General features: G+C 45.1%; 1 protein-coding gene across 2 annotated transcripts in view; it reads right to left on the bottom strand.

The window, feature by feature from the left end:
• The window catches only part of THSD4 (thrombospondin type 1 domain containing 4), a 698,888-nt gene that overhangs the window by 566,467 nt on the left and 104,790 nt on the right, over positions 1–27,631 (bottom strand). For both annotated transcript variants that reach the window (XM_077939655.1, XM_028851087.2), the window contains exon 4: positions 18,956–19,317. In XM_077939655.1, the coding sequence (XP_077795781.1) occupies positions 18,956–19,317 (362 nt within the window). The remainder of the gene's footprint in view (positions 1–18,955; positions 19,318–27,631) is intronic.

Genomic DNA, 27,631 nt, shown 5'->3' with positions numbered 1-27,631 from the left:
GGAGGTGGCAGTGAGCTGAGATCATGCCACTGCACGCCAGCCTGGGAAACAGAGCAAGACCCAGTCTCAAAAAAAAAAAAAAAAAAAGACAGCGCAAGGTGGCATTACTTGCATCTTGGTACCTAAGCTGAGCTGCTACATAAACAGAAATAAATTCTTCCATAGGGAAGATGGGAAGGAAGCTCATGAGATGAAAGACTATTTATTGTTGGAGAAGGCTGTTAAGTTAGCGGGGAATCTAAGTCCCCGTACTAGATTCTGCGGAGAAAATCTAAGATACTACTGGATTTTACTATGTCTAATGAATAATGTCCATGTGGCTTAAAGAGAGCCTTTATGCCACATTTGCATTTGAACTGTTACTATATAGCAAGGCTAAACTCCCAAGGCAAAGTTTTGAGGCAAATTTCCTGGAGACTAAGTATCACAGGGTCCTGGTTACAAATGTGGAGGTCCTGCATCTGAGGGCTGCCTCAGTGCCAGCCTCCGAAATGTGGACAGACACTCCTCTATTTCTCCTGGCATTGAGACAAAGCATTGGCACTTTAAGCTAGGAGGAGGAGGAGGAGGGAGACGTAATTCACAATGACTATCAAGTGAAATGCTTTTTGCCAAAATACTTTAGTATGACCACATGTATCTTTTAGAAAGATTTTTATAGACATTAAAACAATACTCGGTGGTAGAAATTATACCTAGGAATTATCCTTCTCAAGTGCTTGTAAGAGCACACAGAGACATGAGTGTGGGGATCCTCACTGCAGCCCTGGGGAGCTGGCAGGACACCTGAAACCACAGCAGGACCGTGATCTGAGGAACTGGCCAGTGCACTTCAGTCGTTCCTTCTTTCCACACAGTTCTTCTAGAATGAGACTGAAGATTATAGCTCCAGAGAAGGGAAGAGTCAAAGATCAGAATGAAGAGAGAAAAGGTTTCTTTTTTTTTTTTTTTTTTTTTTGAGACAGTTTCACTCATGTTGCCCAGGCTGCAGTGCAATGGTGTGATCTCGGCTCACCGCAACCTCCACCTCCCGGGTCCCTGGACATGCAGTTCTCCTGCCCAGCCTCCTGATTAGCTGGGATTACAGGCACGTGCCACCACACACAGCTAATTTTTGTATTTTTAGTAGAGATGGGGTTCCACCATGTTGTCCAGGCTGGTCTCGAACTCCTGACCTCGTGATCCGCCTGCCTCAGCCTCCCAAAGTGCTAGGATTACAGGTGTGAGCCACCATGCCCAGCGAAAAGGTTTATTTAAATCGGAAAAACTGAGCTTTATCCGTCAAGAGCCAAAGTCTGGAGCACAGCAGGTAGATGCAGAGCTTATACTACAGATTATGAAGAAGTGTTATCACCTTGGAATGACCTTTCTGAACCCAAGGAAATTAAGAGTTTGACTAGCAGGCTTGGTGTGGTGGCTCATACCTGTAATACCAGGACTTTGGGAGGGCAAATGTTCAACTCCTGAGGTCAGGAGTTCAAGACCAGCCTGGCCAACATGGTGAAACCCCATCTCTACTAAAAATACAAAAACTAGCTGGGCGTGGTGGGTATATGCCTGTGGCTGAGGCACAAGAATTGCTTGAATAGGGAAGTGGAGGTTGCAGTGAGCCAAGATCACACCACTGCACTCCAGCCTGGGCGAGTGGAGAGTTTGACTAGCAGGCAGATGAGGGAGGAACCAAAAAGCAGTATTCAGAGATTAGGACAGAATGCAGTGGCCTGGGCTGGGGAGCAATAGAAATCCCAGATGTGTTTAGGGGCCTGAGAACAGAAGGGACTTGCATGCTTTATGGGGAAGCCAGTGTCCAACATGGCACCTGACTAGGATGTGGGAGGGAGGCGTCAAGGTGGAGGGGCCCACCTGAGAGTGGGTGGGCCACCCCTTTGTGGTTCCACAGAGTATGTGGCCCTTGGTGACAAAAGGCAAGGAGGGTATATGCAGATATTTCAGCAGCAGCCACAGCAAGGGTGGAAGGTGAAGCTTGAAGCATGCCCGACAGCTTGCTTCCTTTGCCAAGCCTGCACAGGAGCCCCTCACCTGGGGATCCAGGTCACACCTCCTGGGAAGAGGAGAGGAGAGAGTCCTAACTGAGTTGAACATAAACCCTGAATTGATCATGCTTAACACGGAGTGTCTGAGCATCTGAGTCTCCTGGAATTGGCAAAGTTTTCCTTCAGCAATAGAAGCAGAGGCTCATGAACCACATTTAGTTATAGAAAAATAAATTGTGCTCTGCATACCTGAGTGGTGGTTGTAAATTGTAAATCTGAAAGACAATCTAAGTATCCTTAAACAGGAAAATAAGGAGCTAGTTCAATTATGGCGCATTCAGATACTGGAGTACCATGAAGCTGTTTAAAAGAATGAGGCAGCTGTGTATATACTGATATAGAAAGATCTCAAAAACATAGTTAAGTGAAAAAGAATAAGACAGTAAATATACTAAGCTGAGGACACTAAACATGCTTTCATTTGCATGTGGTTTTTTTTTAAAGAAAAAATGTACACAGTAAATTAAAAATGTACAAAATATATACAGAATATATTTCTGAATTGATCAAAAGGAAACTCTGGGCAATGATTTCCCCTGGGCAGCAGACCCAGTGAGGTGGAGTTGAAGCAGACTCATTTGTCATTTCTTACCCTTTCATGCTGCTGTGTAAGCAGTGTCAAAAAGAGAAACCAAATCAGTAATCTTAATGCCTAAACATGCAGACATTTCAATTTGGACATAAAATGCCCACTTATAAATACACTGTAAGCCCCAAAGACCAGAGGGACAGAAATAGCTCAGGGACAAAATATTCCTCTGAACTGTCTCCATCAAGAACAGAAAAGTCACATACTCCCAGAAAGATTTTAGATCAGCACAGACCAGCATCAAGCTCATGCCAAGGCAGAAGCTTCTTACAGTCTGAATATGCTTGAATCTCATAGCCTGTGGGAAGAACAACAATGACTCTATGATAGCTAGTCCAATCTTTTCAGTGATGACAGACACCCCAGTGCATATTCCTAGTGTGGCCAACAACATCCCCACCTGTCAGGTACCCAAGTAAGGAACCTCACACACTTCTGACTTCCCTCTCCACTGGATTTGTCTTTCTAAGCACAGCCCTGGTCATTACTCTGTATTTGAAAGACCCACCTGGCTCATCTCTGCCGAGAATATAAAGTTCAAACCTAGACAGTTTTAGGGCACATTTGGTTTGGTATCACATTCCATCCTTCATCATCCGGTTTCAGTCTGTCTTCCCAGATTCAACTCCAGTCTTCATCTCCCTCCCCCTGTATCCTGCCCACAACCCTACACTTCCCAACCATCACGAATGACTCACCATTTCCCAAACACATGGGGCTCTTGTGCTGCAAGACTCCCTCCTGAAACCCTACCCTACCTACTTCTGTACTTCCAGGCCCAACATAAACACCAGCGCCCATGTGCTTTCCCCACTGTTAGTACTCTGGGGGGCAGTCTGCACACCCCTTTGCCACATTAGCACTGTACTAGTAAGTTTCATTCTCCAGGGCTACGCTCCCTGTTTCTTAGTGGTGTGTGCCTGATCCCTGAGACTAGCTCTGAGTCTGACATACAGGCATCCCGGGAAGGTATGCTGAAGTGACACATGGGTGGGTCCAGAGCCTCGTTGCTCAGCATCTCTAACGAATGGGTCAATAAAGGCTACCGATTTGGATTAATTCATAGAGACAAAAAGGCTAGGAGTTTCCACATGCAAGAAGTCAAGGCATCCCCACACATCTGGGTGGGAATTAAAGGGAGCTAGGAAAATTAGATCAGTAGCCAGTGGCTACCTAGAGCGACCTGAGAGCTGAAACTAAAGGGAGGAAAAATGGGAGGGAGCAGCAGCTGAGGACCAGAAACGTGTGTGTTCACCAAGGAGCCGCTTGAGCCAAGGCAAGCTGGGCGGAAGGGAGTGTGCAGCCTCAAGCTGGAAAGAGAGCCCTGTTTTCCTAAAACCCGCCCTGTTCCACTAGATCACCTGCCAAAGGGAGAAAGGATATCATGTGCTAAGTTCAAAGAGGCTGCAAGCAAATGGTTTAGGTTGAGTGCAGATGTCTTCTTAGAAGTTCTAAGACTGAAATTCCTGCCAGGGCTGTTCTGGGTAATAAATTACCTGGTGTCTACAGAAGATAAGAGGTGAAACTCTGACCACTTAGGGAAATAAAAATTAAGATGATGAAAACGAAAGCTTCCCTGGTTGCCTACTGTGCAGCACACAGTGTCACATACGTTAGCTGCAGGTTTGACCACATCTGCTGCTGCTGCTCCCCACAATGTGCTGAAGATCTGAATTTAAAGGCCAGCATGAGAATCAGCTGACAGGTTTGCTCTGAGTCTTTAGGAAAGAAGGACCCCACAGGCTTATGGGAGATATGGCCACAGGGAGGAATGACAAATGTGTTCCAATAAAGTGAAAAGAAAGAGGTCTTTTCACAGATGGATTCAGGAGCTCTTCCAGGAGTCAAGAGGCAAGTCACCAAGGCAGAGGAAGCAGAAAGGTGGTTTTAGAGCCACTTAGATGTTAAAGGGCTTTTTTTGCACCAGGAAGTCAAGCCTCTAGAAGACCCTATCCTCAGTGACCCACCCATCAGCCTCCCAGGATGTGAGTTCCATGGGGCTGTCCCCCAACACCAGCTGCCAAAATAATACAGAGCAGCAACCTTAAGAATAAAGGACTCGGGCCTTCTGGGGGAAATGACCCTAGGAGATGATCTAGACTCACACCCCTAGATATTGCCATCAGGTGGCTTCTCTTCCTCTAGGATTGTGTTTGAAAATCAGCCAAGTTTCTGGAAGAACAAGCCAACCACAGTGCTCACGGGTGCTGCTGTGCATCAGAGTGATCCGGGTTTCCAGAACTGACCTTCAGGTGCCTTATTCAGTGTGGGCCCAGAGGAGCGGAATAAGGACAAGTGAGTGGGTGTTCAAGGGAACCAATTTTAGTGCCACAGAAATCAATGGTGGAGAGGCTGCAAGGATGTCACCCACAGTTGAGCAGATTACTCACTGCACAGTGACAGCTGGGAGCTGGAATCCAGTGTGTCCTCCCAGCAGGGAGATGAATGTGACCAGAGGAAGAGGCGTCGTTTTGGATTCGCACAAAGGTAAGAAATGAGTCAGTGGAAGTTTAAGAGAGAGATGCTTCCAGCTAAGGCTGAGAGAGTATTAGATAGCTCAGAGCAAAGATGATTTGCTTACCCTATTTTGTGCTGGGCAAGACATCTCTGAAGGTAAAGAGAGTACGAGACCAACAGGGACACAGGTGGTAACACGGGATGGTAGAAAGAGCCCAGGTATTCCATCAGACAGGCCAAATTAGCCACTAATTACCTGTGTCACTGCGGGCAAGTCATTCCACACCCTGTCTCCAGCAGCAAAATGGAGAAAACAATGCCTGCCTCCCCTGGCTGCTGTGCAGATAAACACAATGATTCCGGGAAAGCGCCTAGCACAGGGCTGGGCCCTCAGTGGATGCTCTGTAAACGGTAGTTACCGTGACGGCTGCATTGCCCTGAAGGTAAAAAACACAGAGCCTCCAATGTGATATGTGAGAACTGTTGCAGGGGCAGGTAGCCAAACATGGGACTGAGGAGTACGGAGGCGGCTTTGCATGAAAGAACAGTAAATGCATTCATTTCTCCAGCGTAACTAGGAGAAGCCCTCTTAGGAGTCATGCCTGTTGTTAGTATGGGTTGTAATCTGAACCTGAGTGGCCCTCCAGGACTACGGGGGTTAGAGGAGACCAAATGAGTTTACCTGTGGGGCCCAGTGCCTGGCCAGAGCAGGTGCTAAGCAAATGCGAGCTCTTATCCCCTCTCTCCCAGGGACTGTCAAACAGTGCCTTCTGCCCTAGAGGCTGACCCCCAGCAGGTTGAAGGAACCTGAAGAACTATTTTCAGCAGTAAGTTCTGCTGAATACATTAATACAACAGCAATAATGATTATAGCACAACTATACTTCTTGAGCATCTTTTATGTGAAAGGTTCGTGGAGGAAGCAATGGTATTTCTCTCATATTCTGGATGTTTCTCCCAGTCTCAATTTCTATATCACTGCCTATGTACCCACTTACTCTATATCACTTCTATTTCTTTCTTTATTATAGGTATGAAGCATCTCAAGCATAATTATCAATAATGATAATAATAAGAGGCATAGCTTTCTTCCTTGCATTAGAAGTTATTTAGGTGCAAGTCTGTCACCTTCAGTTAATTAAAGCCAGGAGAGAGCTGTACTCAAGTTTACCCATCCCTAAAAATACTCAGTACAGTGTGTAGTCAGCCATATCCATGAGTTCTGCATCTGTGGATTCAACCAACTGTGGATCAAAAATACTGTGAAAAAACATGGATGGTTGCCTCAATATTGGACATGCATAGACTTTTTTCTTGTCATTATTCCCTAAACAATACAGCACAACTATTTACAAAGTATTTACATTGTATTAGTATCATCTATAATTGAGGAATGATTTAAAGTATAGGAGGATGTGTGTAGGTTATATACAAATACTACACCATTTTATAAAAGGGGCTTGTACATCCTCAGATTTTGGTATCTGCAGGGGAGTCCTGGAATCAATATCAATCCCCACTGGACACCAAGGGACAAATGTATTTAAATAATACATTCTGTATGTAGATGGCTATGCTGTATCAAACACCTGCTAAATGCATTATGTGTGTAATCCCATTTAACCAACACTGCAAACAGCAAAGTAGGCCATTACTTTATTTTATACATGAGGAAACTGAGTCTAAGAGACATTGAAGAACCTGTCCAAGCTAGTAAGTCTGTGTGAACAGATATTAACAAATGTGACTGAATGAATAAAGGCAAGCCTCTAAAGAGCTTAACAATTGCAATACAGCACAGCTTTTAAATACCAAATTCCCATTCATAAAGGATTACAGGGATGGACTATTTCAAGCGAGGACTTACTGTAAATGGGAAAAATTATTGTTTCCCCCCAAATCAAGAAAAGAAACGTTTTCAGCAGTAGCCCACAATGAACTGTGGTCCAATCACTGAGGAAAAGAGCAATCTTAATTAATTGCTACTGGATCCATGTGGCCCATAGGAGAACCAAATGCTTCTGCATGAAAAAAGATTCATGAGGGAAGATAAAATACATTGTGTGCTTGGAAGCTAAACCATAAGTGGGGAAAGGAAGGCTCTGGGGCAAGGCCTGACCTGGCATAAGGGCGAGAATGGAGTTGGGAGCAGGAAGGCAGAATAACTCTGTGTTACAAGCTGGGCCTTAAAGTCAGGTTCTCTGGTCTAAATTCCTGCTCTGCAGCCTACTAGCTACTAGCTGTAGGACCCAGAGCTCATCATATTGTCGCTATAAGCACAGAATTCTTCTCATGTTACACAAGACACACTAAAGATAGTTTATTCATAAGGGTCCTATGAGGTTTAGCTCACAGCCTCCTACAGTGCAGTAGTTTCTGTAGCTGCTGTAACAGGGTACCACAAACTTGGTGATTTAAAACAACAGAAATCTATTATTTTACAGCTCTGGAGGCCAGAAGTTTGAAATCAGCATCACTAGGCTGAAATCAAGGTAGCAGCAGGGCTGTGCTCCTTTCAGAGGCTGTAGGGGAGGATCTGTTTCCCGGCCTCTTCCAGCTTCTGGTGGCTGCCAGCATGCCTTGGCTGTGGCTATATCATTATAGTCTTCCAGAGCTGCATCTTCAAGTCTCTCTCTATTCTGTCTTCACATCAGCCTCCTCATTGTGTGCCTACATATTACATCTCCCTCTGCTTGTCTCTTATAAGGACATTCATAATTGCACATAGAACTCACCTGAATAATCCAGAATACTCTCCCCATCTCAAGATACTTAATCACATCTGCAAAGACCCTTTTTCCAAATAAGTTAGCATTTACAGGCTCCAGGACTAGGACCTGCTATCTTTGAGGACTGAGTGGGAGAGGGCAGGGAATTATTCAGCCTACTACAGAGGAAACCATCGATAAACATCAGCTGTCATTGCTCTTAATAGAAATGAGACAAAGGACTACACATCCAGAAAAGGGCTTATGGATTGACAAGCAAGTGAGGACCTAAAATGTCCTTGAGGGATGTGAGTACTTTATCCTGAGAACCAACAGGGAGACCATGTGTATTACAGGTCAACCACAGCAGGTGTCCCCTAAACCTCACATAAATTACCTGTGTCCACACTGTGGGCTCAGGGTGGCAATGAGAAGAGCAAGGATGTTACAGTCAGGAAACCCTGCACTCAAATCCCATTCCGTTCCTTCCTGGAGCAGGATGCTGGGGACTTCTTTACCTTAGTTCAGTGTCCTCTGTAAACTGGAGCTGGCTGAGGTTCAACTAGTACATGTCAATGATGTGGCACATAGTAGGTCCTGCAAAAATGGCTGTGATTACTACGACTGACTGAATCGACAACACATGCAGGCTCCTGCAGATAGGATGAGCAAAGGAAACGACAGTAACCCCCACATGTGGGAAACTCCTTCCTCCCATCCTTATATGAAGGCATCGCAGACAGGCACCAGGTGTGCACTGGAGGAAAAGCCTTAGTGGATTCCAGATGCAGAACTGAGATCCCCGTTCTGGGACACACAAATTGTAGTCAGGCTTTTTCCATAGCCCATCGCATCTTTCTTCTGGAACCGGAGTTATGAAGGCCTTGGAGAAAGTTCAATGCAGCATTCTTATGGCGAATGTGATCTTTGTTCTGATAACTAATGAAATACTTCTGACACTTAATGAAATACCGCAATAAATGAACAAGGGCTCTTTGAAGCCTTGTCTGAGATCAGAGTAACTCAAGCTTAAAATCTGGCTCCAATCCTTCCTAACCTACAGGCAGAAATGTACATACCATCAGGCCTAGCTCTGCTACAAACTCTGTTACTGAAAAGGGCTAAGGTTTCTGATTTAGAAATCAAAGCATATTAGAACACCGTTTATCTGCTTAACATCAACAGGTAACTTCTTGTCAAACAATTCAGGGACTAAGTGCTATTCCTGCTTTGAAAGGTTAAAAAAAAAAAAAAATTCCCTTGAGGTAGGAAAATGAAAAATGCCCAAAACAAGGAGTATGCATTTCAAACACTTGCATCCGCTTTCTCTGCTGACTACCCAAGATGGCCAGGGAGGTTTTCCAAGGAGTAACACAGATAAGGCCAAAGATTGCCCTTCTTGCTACGTGGTTTCTGCCCCCCTGTAGGTAACAAGACTCCCTGGGTATCGACTTAAGGTCAGGAAATCGGCATGTGGCTTTGTGAAGTTTAATTAACAGCAAGTTTTCCTATCCAGCATCATGAAGAGGCCCGGTCAGCTCTAGGAGCCCCCAGGAAAGAAACAACATATTGCTCCGAAGTTATTACCGATGAAGTGCAAGTAGCCTCCAACAAAGCACAGGAAAGGAGGAGCTGAAAAAACAAAGATTCCTACCTGCAGCCAGGGACAGTTTCCAGGGGAGGTGGGAATGTGTGGGTAAAACTTGTGATCCAGGCCTGATGCAGGCTGAGCTGTTTCAAAACGAATGAGCCTTTCAAACACACACACATACATCCATGTGCGCACATGGAAACACACACGCACGTGCTCCTGCACACACATGAACATGGACACACAGACAACAAATTACAGAAAGGGACACACGTCTCTAAATCCCAAAAATTACCTAGTCAATGGTAATAAAACAATCAAGCCATGTTGTTTTTGAATGGTGTCTTATGTTTTTTGAAGTACTTTTACAGCTATTACCTCATTTGACCCTCATAACAAGCCTTGTGTGGTAGGCAGAGGACATATAATTCTTCATATTTTATAGATTACATTGTGATTCCCATAGGTCACCCAGTTAGCAGATGATGGAGCTGAGACAGGAAGTGGGGTCTAATGATTCCCAGCCCAGGGGTTTCTACAAGGCACGAAATAGTGATCCCATCCATGGAAGGGGGCTGTCCAAAAAGAGACTAGCAAAAGGAGGACAGATGTGTGAACAACACTTTTAAGAAAAACTCATGAGACAAAAGTCTGAATGGAGGGATTTGAAGAGGTACAATGTCAGTGCATCTACAGAGAAAAACCATCACATTCCAGAAGCATGTTTGGAAAGGTGTTTGAGGCCCAGCACAGTAGCTCATGCCTGTAATCCCAGTACTCTGGGAGGCCAAGACAAGCAGATCACTTGAGGTCAGGAGTTCGAGACCAACCTGGCCAACACGGTGAAACCCTGTCCCTACTAAAAACAAAGATTTGCCGAGTGTGGTGGTGCGCACCGGTAGTCCCAGCTACTCAGGAGGCTGAGGCAGAAGAATCGTTTGAACCCAGGAGGCAGAGGTTACAGTGAACCAAGACTGTGCCACTGCACTCCCGCCTGGGCAACAGAGCGAGACTCCATCTCAAAAAAGAAAAAGAAAAAGAAAATGTGTTTGAGAGCTGCGTTTCCTAGTCACCTTCTCTTCCCATTACTCTGGGTGGCAGAAAAGATGACAGGAACTTTTAAAACAGCAGTTGGTCTCAATAATGCATCAATAAAAAGCAAGACCCCTTAATGACTAGAATAAGGACCTCTTTACTTTATGAATGTAGAAACTCAGGCCTAGAGAAATGAGGTGACTTGTCCAGGATCAAAGCATTCATAAGAGCTGAGGACTGAACTCTGAACTTGGGGTACAAAACTCTTTATTCTATACTGGCTGCTTTGGGCATTTACTATTTTTAACTTCATTATTGTCACTGTCCTTCATAAACACTTCTAAAGAAGAATGCTTAAGGGTAGGGTGGGGATGCATGGCTTTTCCTCTTCATTTTTCTGGGAAACAGGATCACTAACTTTCCCATAAACAACAACCAGAGTGGATGGGGGAAAGTGGCAGGTGGTCCTGCTGGCACAGAAGTTGTCCTATTGCTTGAGTAATCATAAGACCCCAAAATGTAAGTAGTATTATGGTAGACTGATAATGTCCCCCTTCCCTTCCAAAGATGTCTACATCTTAACCCCCAGAACCTGTAAATGTTACCTTATATGGTAATGGGACTTTGTGTTGATTATTAAATATTTTGTGATGGGGGGTTATCCTGGATTACCTGGGTGGGCCCAGTGTATCACAAGGGTCCTCCTTATAAGTGGGATGTAGGATGAGAAGAGTCAGAGAAGGAGATGAGATTACAGAAGCAAGAGATCAGAGTAATGGGAGGAGAGGCCACCAGCCAATGCATGTAGGCAGCCTCTCAAAGCTGGAGAAGGGAAGGGCACAGTTTCTCCTTGAAGCCCCCAGAAGGAATGCAGTCTGGCTAGCACCTTGACTTCGGCCTTCTGACTTCCAGAACTGTAAGTGAATAAAGTGGTATTTTTTTAAGCAACTAAGTGTGTAGTGAGTTTTCCAACATCAACGGGAAACTAATACACCTGTTACAAAACTACAGGGTCAAGCCTTAGTCCCCAGACAATTAACCCTGGCTTCCTGGATTGACAGAGATGGGGTGGTGGATGGCATAGCCAAACAGTTTGAAAAGCACAGGGCATTAAGGAGAAATTTAGATGGGCTTTACACTATATACATCATCTCACAGAAAAAAATGTTGGCCATCCGTGTTTATAGGGACTGTCTTACTCTGAGAATTTCGTGTTCAGTCCCCTTAGGACTGCTTTAAAGTTCCTCTCTGGAAAGGAGCCTGTGGACTTCCCCAGTCTCGCCTGGACACTCCCTCATTTACAGCCTGTGCTTCAGCCCCACCAGACCATTTATGAACATGACATGCTCACTCACGCCTCCAGGTCTCCACCCTGACCATTTGCTCTTTGCAGGAAGGCCCTCCTCATTCTTGGGCTCTGCTAAAATCTTTCCTTTTCAAAGCACAGCTCAATTATTCCTCCAAAGCCTTCCCTGGCTCCCCCAGTCCTCCGTTGTCTTCCCCTCTCCTCCCTGGGTACTTGACTTGTAAATGTCTGCTTGTCTTCCTGCTCCACCCCACCAGCACGAGCCACTCAAAGGTAAGGAGCACTTCTTCTCCACTTTGTGTCAGCAAACCACCTCATCCCCCAGCCACACCAAGCCTTTCCCAGCTCTTTCCCATCTTTTCCACCTAAAAAATGCAAACTGATCGTTCAAGAAAGTACCCTCCACCATGAAGTGACCTTGTTCCCCAAGAATTAGTCCCACTTCGCTGCTCCCACAGCCCTCGGCTCATCCCCCAGGTAGAACATTCATCACATTCCCTTAGGTGTTCATACCTGAGCTATTTCCTCATCAGACACGGAGGCTGTGGAAAACCACGCCTCTTTCACCTATCTACCCCTCCTGTGTCGAGCGTAGTGCCTGGCCCAAAGCAAACACACAAAAACATTGGCTGAATTCAAATGAAAACAAAACTTTAAACCAGGCAATGTCTATTAAGACCTGAGATCCAGAGGCAGCCTTAACAACAAACAACTATGTGAATGAAGACTTTGCAGGGCCAGCCTCTAACGACAGCGAGTAGTGTTTCCTCTGGGCTTCTGGAGTTCACAGTGGAGCCAGTTTCAGAGTTCCTATATAACATTAAAAGCTTTGGGAATAATTAGAGAAATATTTCATTTTCCATCTCAAAGAGGTGTTAGTTTATCAAATTTAACTAAATTAATGAGTGTTACCTTTCACTTTGAAAAGGGCTTTCTAGAAAAGCAGGTCTGAAAGGAGCAAGATGTCGCACAAGCTTGTGCTCTCTCACTTGCCTTCTGCATGACCTTGAAGGAGATACTTATTCCCTGACCCTTGAGTTTGGCATCCATAAATGAGAACACTACATATCCGTCACATGGGTTGTAATGAAGACAAGATAAAATGCTGCAGGTCAAACAACTGCCAACGTGTCTGGCACGTGGAAGGCATCGAGACGCCTTTACTGAGCACTTAGGAGATACCGTGCTAAGCATGTGGTATGAGTTATCCAACTCACAGCAACTCAGTGAGATAGGTGTATTATTATTCCCACTAGGAAAAAGTTAAGTAACTTCGGCAGGATACACAGCCAGCAAGTGGCGGGGTCAGATGGAGCATCCAAACCTGTCAATTCCAGAAGCTGCACTCATAACTATCCGGTAGTTTACAGCCTTTCAGGGTGTGTAGCTCCTGTTCTTCTAGATTCTAATAAAGCACTGTATTTCAAAGCCCCAGTCATTGAGAGCTGGCCACAAACTGCTCTTGAAGTGTGGGTCTGCACACCTGGGCAAGAGTTTTCCTTGCCCCACCAGACTCCGTCCCAAAAGGAAATCAGCTCTACAGAAAAACTTCTATAGGAAACTCCTCTGGGAAGTTCCGGGAAGCCCAACCTCCTCAACCTCTTTCTACCCCCAAACACCTGAGGATACGACACACTCCCCTCAGTGGGAACAGGGTCATGATTTTCATAGTCGAGGCTTTCATATCCCAGCCACCCACGACTGTCTCCAGGAGAAGAAAGTGTCAACTGGCACTACCTAGTCCAAATTCATATTTGAAAATCTGAATTAACGCCATCGAATATCCCATTCCCCAGATGCCAGCTGGTTAATGAGTGTGATGAATGACCAGAAAAGCTGGCTAATGTAGGCAAATGTAAGCAAGTCCAGTGGGAAGGAAAGCCTGCCAGATATCAGGCTTTTTAGCATCAGAGAGGTGAAAAAACTCACCTGAAGTCCTCAAATAGGAGAGGGCACTGCTCTCATATCTTCTCTTTTTGGAAGCTGAGTGATACTGACCAACAGACATTTGCAACGCATTTCTGTTAGGTTGTGTACTTGGGTTCTGGGCCACAGGGCATCTTTCTGGATGCCATTTTCTCTAGACATTTTGGGAATGGGAAGAAATCCACCTTGCTTTCAGTGTTATAAAAGGGAAGGTCTTCAAAGGACTTAACAGACATTTTTTCAAAGAAGATACACAAACAGCCAGTAAGTACATAAAAAAAAGTTCAACATCACTAATTATTAGGGAAATGCAAACCAAACTACAATGAGATACCACCCCACACCTATTAAGATGGGCACTATCAAAAAAACGGAAAACAAGTGTGGGTGAGGATGGAATCCTTGTGCACTGTTGTGGGAAGGTAAAACAGTGCAGCTGCTACAGAAAATAGTATGGCAGTTCTTCAAAAATCTAAAAATATGATTACCCTATGATCCAGCAATTCCCCTTCCCAATTTCCACCCAAAAGAACTGAAAATGCCCATGTTAGTAGCAGTGTTATTCACAATTCCTAAAATGTGGAAGCAACCTAAGTGTCCACTGATGGATGAAAGGATAAGCAAAATGTGGTCTATACATGCAACGGAATACTATTCAGCCCTAAAAAGGAATATGCTACAATATGGAATAAACTTTGAGGACATTATGTTGAGTGAAATAAGCCAGTCCCAAAAAAGACAAATACATGAGATACTTAAGAGTAGTCAAAATCATAGTGGAAGAAAGTAGAATGGTGGTTGGCTGAGGGCTGGGGTGGGGGAAGGAAGGAATGTGAAGTTATTGTTTCATGGGTACAGTTTCAGTTTTGAAAGATTTTAAAGAGTTCCGTGAATGGATGGTGGTGATGGTAGCACAACAGTATGAATATAGTCAATGTCACTGAACCATATGCTTAAAAATAGTTAAGATGGGCCGGGCGTGGTGGCTCAAGCCTGTAATCTCAACACTCTGGGAGGCCAAGACGGGCGGATCACGAGGTCAGGAGATCGAGACCAGCCTGGCTAACACGGTGAAACCCCGTCTTCACTAAAAAAATACAAAAAACTAGCCGGGCGAAGTGGTGGGCGCCTGTAGTCCCAGCTACTCGGGAGGCTGAGGCAGGAGAATGGCGTAAACCTGGGAGGCGGAGCTTGCAATGAGCTGAGATCCAGCCACTGCACTCCAGCCTGGGCAACAGAGCGAGACTCCATCTCAAAAAAAAAAAATTAGTTAAGATGGTCTATTTTATGTTACGTGTATTTTAACACAATAAAATTGGAGGAAGAAAAGGTGAAGGGGGGTCCCATAGTAACAGGGGCTCCTTCCAGCACCCTCTAGTCTACAGGTACCCATTTCCAGCAATTGAGGGGGAAGTTGCTCCTACCAAGGAGTATCTTTGATTTCACAGGTGTGAGTTGCCACAATGCGGCGTGCTTTGCAGGAGTCACCTAACACCCTACTTCCCTACTCGCCCCTTGCCCTTCAGCCATCATGGGAACACAGCCTTGGGTCTGGGGTGAAAGATGACTTGGTTGAGTGCCATTATGGAATCTGTTGGCCAAGACCTGAAGGATGAACCTCCTAGCCTGGAACCTCCTCTGCCATTGCCCTAACTAAATCACAGGGGAATGCCACCCTTTGTGGAGGATTTTTCTGAGCAAGCCACACTAAGAAGGGGCAGAGAGCAGGGAGCACAGACACTAGGGCCTTGGCTGCACCCAGTCTGTGCTGCCCAGAGTCCCGCCCCTCTGAACGGGAGCTCAGTTCCTGGCTCCATCTTCCTGAGTGGCCCCAGTTCACCTGATCCCTTCTGCTGCACTTGAGTTCTAACTGGAACTCTCTCTAACACACTATCTAGCAACAGCCGTCAGACCTATAATGGGAGTTACAGTGTCCGCTATGAGCACCCACTATGGGCCAGGCAATATGAATGTATTTGATGAGTGTCCGCTATGGGCCAGGCAATATGAATGTATTACTTCATTGAATTACTCAACCCCACAAGATAGGTATTACTATTACTCTCATTTGAAAGATGAAGCCTCTTGAGGCTCAGAGAAGTTTAACTTTCCTAAGCTCTGAATCCTTGGGAGAGCTCCAATGAAGATTGACTTTATTTTTGAGGCTTTTTAGAGCAGGATTTATACTACGTATGTGCTTGTTTTAATGGGACGAACACCTGGTATGGAAGCAAGTGGACTCAAGAAGTTTCCAGATATATTCCAGCTAAGTAAATTCTATTTAGTCATCAAGGGCAGGTTCAAATCCTACCTGCTCTGTGCAGTCTTCCCTGACTGTTCCATTCCACAAGGATTCCTTCTTCCTGAACCCTGGTCATAGCTCTACTGTCTCCCAGGGTGGGCAGTGTTCTGTGGGTTTGCCCTTCTCCACCACCAAAGCGTAAGCCCCCACCCCCACAAGAATACAGATTGTGGTTTCTAATTTTTTTTTGAACTCACGTGATGCCTAGGATTAGATGCAAAGAAGATTACCCTGGTTAAAGGAGCTGAACATTGCAAGGAAGAGATGCAGCTCATTCTAAGCCTTCACTATTAAATCCTATCCATTTGTCAAAACAGGGCTCAGACAGCCCAACCTCCAAGCACCTTTTCTGAACACACCGGCTGGAAGTCAGCAGCTTCTTTTTCAGAATACCCATTTCAGTGAAAACAACTTTAGAGCCAGACTCTGGCAGACCTCTTTTGAATTCTAGGGCTGTTGCTTCTCAAGTGGTAATCTTGAGCAAGTCACTTCATTCCTCCCGGCCTCAGTTTCATTGTTTATAAAATGTGAATAATAGTTTCTGCCTCACAGGGTTGTGTAACTGTAAATGTTGTCATGCATTTGAAAGAATGCCTGCACAGAAGGCATGCTTCAACATGGGAGCCCTTGTCACTACTATCTCATCAGACGGCCTTATATTGAAGGCATCTAGATGCGCATCTTTTCCAACCCTCTAGAGTAGTGGTTCTCAAACTCTAGGCTATATCAGAAGCATTTAAAATGAAGATACATAGGACATATAACTGACCTACAAATCAGAATCCCCATTAGGACTGGGAGATGGCGTAGACTTGGCAACTCTTTTTAACAAGCCACCCACTCCACGGCAAGTGATTCTGATACGTGCTCACTAAACTTGGAAAATTCTGCTAGACAATATTTGATTCCCAAAATCTTTCCCATGGAAACTTGATTCTCCAAAGAGTTTCATCCAGACCAGTGCTTCCCAAACTTGGCTGGAATGGAATCATACCAACATCTGAGGGTGGCCCCTAGAGATTCTGATGCTGGTTTGGAGTGTGATGTGGGTGTCAGGGTTTCTAGAAGATTGGAAAAAAAATTCTAACAGTCAGTCGAGGTTGAAAACGACTGTTCCATTGGATCTTGACCCCAGGTTTCTATACCTCTGAGGCTTCAACCAAAGCAACTCAGATTTTACGAGTGTTGTTACATAAACTAAGCCTCCATCTAAGATTGATTTTGCAGAAAGGATTCTTCTGCTTAAAAAAAAAATAGTAATTTTGCAAACAACTGCTCTAGCCTGTCAGTAAGAGCCATGAGGTCCCCAAACCTGGCTTTTATTCACCTTTGTGTATGTCCCAGGGTCTTACAACATAGTAGATGTTTAATAAATATCTGGTGGAAGGTTGAATAGTTTCATTTGTTATCTGACTCCAATTAACTTTCCTGTTGCCTAGCAGAGCAACCTAACAATTTCTTCAACATCTACACTCCAACAGCCTCTGCCTCAAACCTCAAACCCGAAACACAGAGTGGAGCAGACAGCCATCCTAAAAACATGCTGACATTTCTCCTTGGGGTCAAATATACTATGCAAGTACCTAATGACTGATGAATATAAGCAAATGTGATTTTCATCAGCCGGGAGGAGCATGACATTTGTAGGCAGCACAGGCCTCCCAGGCTAATATTTGGATTATTTCATCAGTAACTGTCAAATCACAAGAGCATGATAAAAACTTGCAGGAACTTCATAGTAAACAGTTTAACTGGCCCCCGTCAATACATTTGAAGAAAAAAATTTCCTGCTGCCAAAACACACAGGCACAATGCCTGCAGCACAGGCCGGTGGCCAACAACAGCCTGATCCTCAGGCAGCTCTTCTAGGTTGTCAACCACAGAGGCTGTCAAGAAGCCCCTTTCCTACTCAGGCCCCACCCAAATCCAGCTCTCCACCCCTTCAGCTGGCACCCACAGGAGGATGAGTACTGCAGGGATCTGGGGGTGAGCAGCACCACCTTCAAAATTCAGTGTGTCCACTGGCTCTAGGTCCTCTGATTCCTCATGTGTAACATCTATTTCATCAGGGCTGGACATTAACAGGGCTTGACAAATGAATTATGCATTTCTTAAGCACGGAGAGCACATCTTACACTTTTTGTTCTTGTCCATGTTTGTTTTTTGTTACTGTTTTTGCATTAGTATTCCCCCAGGATCTATCAGGAACCTAGGCACTAAGACACCCAACAAATACTGCGGGATGAATGCAGTGATCTGTTAATATCTGTTGCTTCACTCACTGACAAGCTCTTCTCAGCACCTATATCCCTGCCTTTCCCAAGGCACTGCCTACTTTGGCATATTTATGCTTCTTAGAACTATACCACTATTTTGATGGCACTATGCCATTTCTAGAGTTTACATTTTATGGACTCTGAAACAGTTTAGGTCCTTAGACATGTCCTCAAACCAGTGTGTTGACTCAAAAAACTTTGGGGGAAACGTAGTAGAAAAGTTCACAAAATCTGGAAGCCTACAGCTTCGGAGCATTCTAAGACTCCAAACATTCAACTTATCCTAGGATTGGCAACTCATTTCAGCTCTCGGGTTAGATACACGTCTTCTTGTCTTGTGGCCTCAGCTCTAATCCACACAACCTGAGGATCTCTCCTTCCCGGCACCAGGACAGGATTCCCCTCCTGCTTTCACCCCTCTAGAAGGCCTCCCTAAAATTCTTCGTAAGGGCATTCTCAGAATTAGCCTCGCTTTGAAGATTATTCAGAACCACAGAGTGAGGTGGGAGTGGCCTCAACGCTTTACAAGGCTGCAAAATAAATCAAAAGGTGAAAGGAGCTTCGTGGAGCCCAGAGTTCCTTTCCACCTGGCAAAGCAGTGCATTAGTCGCACTGTCTGTGGTGCAGAGCAGCGTCCGAGGCAGGGGCAGGGACAGGGGCAGAAACTGAGACAGAGACAGGGGGAGGGGCACAGGCAAGGGCGTGCTATACCTTCTGTCCGCGGTGACTTCGCGGCCCTGAGGCTGTGGGTGCCGGCTGCCTCGCAGCACGGTGGGGCCCTGGTGGCTGGCGTCCGTGCCGGCCAGGGCTGGCGTCTTGTCGCCGCTCCGGTGTAGTGGCACCGACGTGCGCACGGCCGACACCACGTGGTCCGCGAAGGCGCGCGTGGGGGTGCCAGGCCGCTGGCTGCCGCGCAGGCGGTAGGAGCGGGGCAGGCAGGGCCGCGTCTGCTCCATCACGCCGCCGCTGCAGCTACGCGAACAGGCGGACCAGGGGCCCCAGGCGCCCCACACTCCCGGGGCGCCGCCGCCGCCATCCTCGGGGGCGCCCTCCGCCGCCATCCGCTGCGGGACCTGCGAAGACAGAGGCGGGTTAGGGCACCAGAACACCAATTCTCTCTTCACCCGAAGAAGGCTTTGAGCAGGGTCGACTTATCCATCAGGCACAAGTAGGCACAGTCTGTTTCAAAGATGAGTATTACTACAATCCAGCCTGGCTTAGAGTTGGTTTTTGAAGGAAAGAGGGCTCCGCGAAGGCAAAAATGGCTAGGGCCTGCGAAAGCCATAATGCGGCCCTGGCTTTGGGTGTCACGGCCTTGGAGAGCTCCAAGCGCATGGTGCCCTCACCTCTTATGCGGTTTCATCTTCCGGATTCCAGCCAGAGGGACCGGACTTCCTGCCTTGTGTCTCCCTGACGGAACGGCAAGGAACCGGACACAGTGGTTGAGAGGCCACCGCTTTAGAGCCAGGCTGCCTATGGTTCACATCCCTGCCACCACACTTCCTAGTGTGTCCCGAGTTTGTTCCTTCCGGTGGTTTCGTGGTCTCGCTGACTTAAAGAATGAAGCTGCAGACCTTCACAGCGAGTGTTACAGCTCTTAAAGGTGGTGTCATGGACTTTCTTCTTTTGGGTGAGTTCCTGGTCTCGCTGACTTCAAGAATGAAGTCGCCGACCTTTGCTGTGAGTGTTACAGCTCTCAAAGGTGGCACAGACTCCAACAGTGAGCTACAGCAAGAATTTCTGTGAGGAGTGAAAGAACAAAGCTTCCACAGCATACAAGAGAACCTGAGCGAGTTGCGCCGCTGGCTGGAGGGGGCGGGGGCCAGCTTTTATTCCCTTACTTGTCCCCGCCCACATCCTGCAGATTGGTCCATTTTACAGAGTGCTGATTGGTCCATTTTACAGAGTGCTGATTGGTGCATATACAATCCTCTAGCTAGACACAGAGCACTGATGGGTGCGTTTTTACAGAGTGCTGTTTGGTGCATTTACAATCCTTTAGCTAGACACAGAGCCCTGATTGGTGTGTTTACAATCCTCTAGCTAGACAGAAAAGCTCCCCAAGTCCCCACTTGACCCAGGAAGTCCAGCTGGCTTCACCTCTCACTGGCAGTGTGACTGGGAAGTTTCTGAATCTCTCTGAGGCTCACTGTGCTTTAAAGATGGATAGTACCAGTACCTATCTTGTAAGCTCTAAGGGGATTTAAGTTAGGCCATCCATGTGCATAGCAAAGAGCGTGGCACTAAACAAATATTTGTTAGTAATGATAATAATGTCCCTGCTGCCATGGTGACTTGGAAGAGGTGAAAAATGTCAGAAGGTTCAAAAGCTCTATCCAAAGACTGATCTATACCCTCATTTAACTGGTCATTTCAGAGACCTACTGTGCCAGGCTCCATGCCAAGAGCAAGCACACTGTAGTTTATTCATTACACAGACATACTCTGAGCACCAGCTGTATGCCAGCACTAAGCCAGGCCCAGAAGACAAGGGGAAACGCACCACAGGTCCACACAAGTGGCTTAGACCCAGCAGCAGATGAGCTCTATGCAGCCAGTACAAGATTGTGGTCGGCTCTTGGAAAGGACTGGCTGTCCTGGCTGGGCAGGGTGAGGGCGGGGAGAATTGAAAAGACCTCAGAAGAGGAAACAGGAGTCACAGTCATAACTGTAATTGTTCACGCACCTACTCGGTGCCAGATTACATAGCTCATCTCAAGAAGAGATCATCCTAGGTAAGCCAGGTGGGCCTTAAATCCAATGACAAGTGCCCTTATAAGACATGGAAGAGAAGACATGGACACAGACACAAAGGCAGTGTGACTCCTGAAGCAGAGATTGGAGTGGTGCAACCACAAGCCAAGGAATGCCTGGAGCCACCAGAAGCTGGAAGAGGCAAGGAAGGATTCTCCCCCTAGTAACTTTGGAAGGAGCGTGGCCCTAGTGACACCGATTTTGAACTGCTGATCTTCAGAATTTCAAGAGAGTAAATGTCTGGTGTTTTAAGCAATCCAGTTTGTGGTAATTCATTCTGGGAGCCCTAGGAAAATAATGGAGTGTGCTTATACTTGGAGAACAAAGAAGGAAAATGGGCCGGCATGGGCCGCACTCCTCCTCTGTGTCCCATGCTGCGCAGACTGCACATGTGTAAATGGCCCGGCTCTGCAGCACAGGCAGCACTACCGCCAGTTCCACTTTCCAGGGCCCCTCACCACCCCTAGCCACCCAGAGAGGTTGATGTTATATGGCTCTTTTAGAGGGAAGAAACTGAGAACCTAGGAGACTTTATGACTTGTCCTTGGTCTCAGGCTAGTGCAGGGCACGGACAGGACTAAAATTGTCTCCCGACTCCTGGTCTAGTATTCATTTTTCCCCCTGCTGCATGTGGCCTCCTTGCCTATGTTGTTGCTAGAAAACAGAAGGTTAAAATGAGTAGAAATAAAACCACTTTGATAATTGTTCTAGTGGAAGGATCATTGGGATAAATGAACAAAGGCAGAAATACGTTTCTGGTACATTTGGAGATTTCAGTTATCCACCGCCTCCTGATCTCTCATTAACACAGATAACTAAGACACTGCCCATAATAGCTGGATTAGACATGCAGCTATACTCAAAATCCACTTCCTAGAACTAATCCCACCCTTAATTTAGTTCCTATTGCCAAATTGGGCAAGGTCCCTGGGGGAAGAAAACATGAAACCACATTCCATCCTATTCTATTCATAATAATTCTCTAATTTATAGTCGAATTATAGTGAGTGACTTGAAATTCCATTTGAGTCCCTGTGGTGGGAAACTAACCACATGCTCCAGAATTGTATTTTTATAGTATGTAGCCAGAAACAAGCAAACAAACAAAAACACAGAAAAACAGAAAGGAAGGAAGGAGGAGAAACAGAAAGAAAAAGCCAATCCAAGAAAAATATGAGGGAACGAGGGCTTGAGATGCTAGCCTGCTAGTTGCATCGACCTCCCAGGATCCCTCCACTCCTTCCTGATCCTCCTAACGATTCTCTCCCCTTCTTCTGTTCTGATAGTCAAGGAGTTTTCTGTAAGGCAAGATGCAAGATGGCATAACTTTCAAGTGTTTCGAGACATAATATTCCTAAAATTAGGACGAACTAACAGGACCTCTGTTAGTGACAGGCAGCAAAACCAAATAATAAATCATGGTAAAAGACAAAAATAATTGAACCTTGAAACTTTATAATGTGCCAGCGTGCTGCCCCGTCCCCAATACATACTGACATGTGAAGACCGATGCAGAATACCTGTTCTAAAATGCACCCTAACCTGCTGGTTTTCTTCATTTATAAATAATTCTAACAAATCAATAAGAAACAGACAACACAGTGGAGATAGGAACTAAGGGTATGAACAGGTGGTTCATAGGTGTTGTGGACTGAATGTGTCCCTCCCCACCATTCATCTGCTGAAGCCCAAATCCTCAGTATGATTGTATTTGGAGGTGGGGCCTTTGGGAGGTAATTAGATTTAGATGAGGTCATGAGGGTAAGGCCCCATGATAGAATTCATGTCCTTATAAGCAGAAAAGAAGCCAGAGTGAGGAAGATAAACCAGTTTTCTCCCTGTCTCTCTTAGGCCCACTCCCCACCCCACTATGTGAGAACAAGGGAGAAGGCAGCCCTCTGCAAGCCAGGAAGAGAACCCTCACCAGGAAACCAATCGCCCAACACCTTGATCTTGGACTTCCTAGCCTCCAGAACTATGAGAAATAAATTCCTGTTGCTTAAGCACCCAGTCTATGATTTTTTGTTACAGCAGCTCAAGCTAATATACAATGAGAAAATAAATAACATATGAAAATTGTTTAACATCACACATAGTGAAAATAATGCAAAATAAAGCACCAAAATTCCATTTAAAACCCATTAGATTGGCGAATGTTATAAAGTTTGACAATACTGACATGGCAAGAATGTTCACTGCTGATTAGAATCTAACTTTGGGCAGCTTCTTGGGAGAGAACTTTACAATACTTATCACAATTTCCAATGCACATACTCTTTCACCAGCAGCTCTACTTTTAGTAGTTCATCTTACAGATATACTCAAAAATACTGTATAAAGTTTTATATATATATATACACATAAAGACTTACATTGCATCATATTTTGTAAGAACAACAATGAATAAAAGGAAGCAACCTAAGTGTTCATGAATAGGAGCTTGGCTAAAATGAAATCTATCCAAACAATGGAATGTAATTTATCTGGTAGGATGAGGTAGATTTATATCTGTTAAAATGGACAGTTCTCCATACATTTTTTCACTATATTAATTAGTGAAAAAAACAAAACAAGAAATAGGACAGTATAAGAGAATAAACCTATTTGTTGATATCACTCTTTAAGTGCTCAGTTGAAACATTAAAAAATCACTGATATTTGACTATTTTTGATCTACAAAAATGCAATTTCATATGATTAATACTTTCATATGATTCAATCTAATATGAGTAGTTTTCTGACCTTGGCAACTAACAGAGCCCAACTAGAAAATCTTTTCCCACCAAACAAGGCAGTAGGAATGATAAGGCAGAATGCAGTGTGTCTCTTCACCCACCCCTCACCACTTCCTATACTAGCCAGTTGCCCTGGGGAATCACATCGACACCTTGCAGCAGCTGGCAAGGCCTATTAGTAGGTGTTTGACAGTGACACCAATAACAACCATTTATTTAGTAACAGAATGCAGGCTAACCAAAGGCTAATTACTTTAAACATATTATCTAATTAATCTCAAAACATCCACCTAAAGAAACTATCATCATCTCCCTTTACAGATGAAAAACTGAGGCTTAGAGTTTGTTTCTAGAGTTCAAAAAATTCATAACAGTTCATGAGCACCCAGGATACCTCCTGTGATTTCCAGCAAGGCTTAGAGTGACCTTAAGGGGTGGCTAAGATTCTGCACTGTGTACATGTGAACAGAAGGTCACAAAAAATTGGAGTGATTGTGTTTGAATGACTTTATACTCAATGTATTAATCCATTTTCATGCTGATAATAAAGACATACCCAAGACTGGGCAGTTCACAAAAGAAAGAGGTTTATTGGACTCACAGTTCCACAATCATGGTGGAAGTTCACGTGAAAGGCACATCTCAAGAGAGAACAACAAGAGAAGACAAGAGAAGAAAATTGTACAGGGAAACTCCCTTTATAAAATCATCAGCTCTCGTGAAACTTATTCACTATCACGAGAATAGCACAGGAAAGACCGGCCCCCATGATTCAATTGCCTCCCACCAGGTCCCTCCCACAACACATGGGAATTGTGAGACCTACAATTCAAGATGAGATTTGGGTGGGGACACAACCATATCACCCATAGACTGGTGGGTCCTAAGAAAATCTAGGGTAAAGTTATTTAAATGATCAGAAAAAGAAAACAAACAAAAGAGATCTTCCATTATGGAAAACAACATGCTGATGTAAGGAAAGGAGTGGAGGATGAAGTTCACATTGGATGGCTTCAGCCTTCTATGAAAGAGGTAAGGTCTGCCACTGAGGGAAGGGAAGAGATATGCTGGAGGATTACCGACAGAAGAAGCCCAGTGGACGAGCAAAAATACCCCTTATCTGCCCTAACTGCTTTAACACAAACCCTCTGATACTCACAAGATTCATTTTAAGGATGTATATTTCCATTTTGCAGATGTAGTCACGGAGGTTCAGAATGTCCGTGTGGTTTAGTGGATGATGTGGGCTTTGAAAATATATGTGAGATAAAACAATGCAAATCTGCTAGTATTGCTCGGTAGATGAAATGAAATAGCTAGGAAAGGCATCTAACATGCCCCCAGACCCCCAGCAGGGACAGAGGAAATCTCCACTTTGTCCCTTCATTGGGAGAATGTACATTACCATTCAGAAGCTTTATAATGTGTAAGACACAGATCCAACCCTAGAATCAAATCATTGCTCTCTCCGCTTCACTGGAGGTTTTAAAGGATGGGGGCGAGGTGGGTGTCAGGGTAACATAACAGAAGAGGAGCTTGTTCAAAGCACACATGCCATGCTGTGACCCTTCCCCCCAGAGATTATGACCTGCCCTGCATGGGGTGAGGCTGAGGTTAAGGGGGCCATGTATTTTGGATGAAATCCTCCAAATCTGATATCCCCCTCCTCATTTAAAAACTACTGCTTGATATTATGGTGCCTCTCTAAATAGTCATGATGGGGCATGAGCCAGGGAGCAGGAAACAGAAATGACTTCCGGGGCTTGGCGAGGTAGCTCATACCTGTAATCCCAGTACTTTGGGAGGCTGAGGCGGGTGGATCATTTGAGGTCAGGAGTTCGTGACCAGCCTGGCCAACATGGTGAAACCCCATCTCTACTGAAAATACAAAAATTAGCTGGGCATGGTAGTGGACGCCTGTAATCCCAGCTACTCAGGAGGGTGAGGCAGGAGAATCTCTTGAGCCCAGAGGGCAGAGGCTGCTGTGAGTCGAGATTTCACCACTGCACTCCAGCCTGGGCGACAGAGAAAGACTCCATCTCAAAAAAAAAAAAAAAAAAAAAAAAAAGAAATAGCATCTAGAGAAGTTAGAGAAGCAGTGTAGTCCCCCTCCCATTTAACTCAACTTGGGCTGTGCAAGAGACTGTGACGGTGTTAGAGGGAAACGGAAATCCCCCCAAAGGCTTTGGATTTGGAGCTGGATGCCCTAACTGACCACATTTTGAGATCAGCTCTATGGAGGTGTTGGTTAATGTTAGGCAGGGACCTTTGCATAAATATATATCCATAGGAAGGTGTATATATGGGGCAGCATTCCCCTTTCCTTGTGTCTTTAGGCACCTCTCCACATTGGATTAAATGTGGTGGGAATGTATTCAGGGGTCCTACCAGCTAAAGCCAAGGTAGGCAATGTGGGTCAATGGACACTTCCTCCCTGGAATTTGAATTTCCAGCAAATTGGCCAGCAGACCAAATGTCTTTGGGTCCTTGGCTCCAGCAGCAAATCCTTTGAACTCGCTGTTTATGCTGAGACCAATCCTGTGCAATTGCTATCTGATGTGCTTCACTTCCCACCTGCTTCCTAGACTCATTATTGTAAATTCCCTATTGCTTATGTTAGTTTCTGTTGCTTGCAGTAAAGAACCCTAAATGATATCTAAATCAGTGGTCCCCAAACTTTTTGGCACCAGGAACCAGTTCCATGAAAGACAATTTTTCCACAGATGTGGTGGGGGGGTGTAGGGATGGTTTCAGGATGAAACTGTTCCATCTCAAATCATCAGACATTAGATTTTCATAAGGAGTGTACAACCTAGATCCCTCACATGTGCAGTTCACAATAGGGTTCGCGCTCATATGAGAATCTAATGCTGCTGCGGATGTGACAGGAGGTGGAGCTCAGATGGTAATGCCCGCTGGCCCACTGCTCACCTCCTGCTGTGCGGCTGGGTTCCTAACAGGCTGCAGCCCAGTACTGGTCCACAGCCCAGGGTTTGAAACCCCTGATCTAAATGATTGCAAATATTATAATATACACATAAAATGTGGTAATCAAGATAATGTGAAATGAACTGGGTCTGCCTTTGGCACAGGACTTGGAGGAGAGAAAGCAGCTACTGGAACAAGCAAAGGCTGGGAGAGGTGGTCTGGACTTGGCAGAAGCCTCATGATTAAGCGAGCCCAGGGCAGAAAGAGTCATTTAGCGGCAGTAATTGACCACAGCCAGAGTAACTAGAGAACCATAGTCTCCATGAAACATGATGGGGCCAAGTGAATCAGAGGCTCACAGGAGAGACAGCAGGCGAGCTTTGAGAACAGAAGAGGTAATTATCAGAGCAATTGTGGATAGGGTTTATTTCATCATAGCCTTTTTATGGGAAATGAACATAAATGACCAAAATATAAGGATGGTCAAATAAATGAGGGTCAAATGACTCCACAAAGCATCATAAACATGAACAATACAGACCAATATGGAAATAGTCTTGTAATACAATATTAATTGAAAAATGTCAAATACAAACTTATAACGACACCATGATTATAGTAATGTAAAGATTCTGTAGCATAGGAACAGAGCCTGGAAGGGGATGTGGAAAAATGAAAACATACGATCTGTTACTGAAGCTGGACCCAGGGTAAGTTTCCTTGTAATTTAAAAAATTTCAGTCATGGTTACAATATTGCTTGCTCAATAAATAAAAATAAATAGATTAAATGGAGAAAGATTTGGAGCAGATTGTGGAGAGTGGGAGGCACAGAGTGAAATAAGAGTTGGTGATAGTCTTGTCACAGAAAACCCTGGAAATTTCTCATTGCCACCAGTAAATTCATAACCAGGAACAGCTCTCAATGTTTTCAATGGATTTGGTTTCTGTACTAATGTGAAATCATGTAA

The sequence above is a fragment of the Macaca mulatta genome, chromosome 7 (genome assembly GCF_049350105.2).
Source record: "Macaca mulatta isolate MMU2019108-1 chromosome 7, T2T-MMU8v2.0, whole genome shotgun sequence".
Lineage (NCBI taxonomy): Eukaryota > Metazoa > Chordata > Mammalia > Primates > Cercopithecidae > Macaca > Macaca mulatta.
The sequence above is the reverse complement of the archived record's forward strand: the minus strand, read 5'-3'. Positions and strand labels throughout refer to the sequence as shown.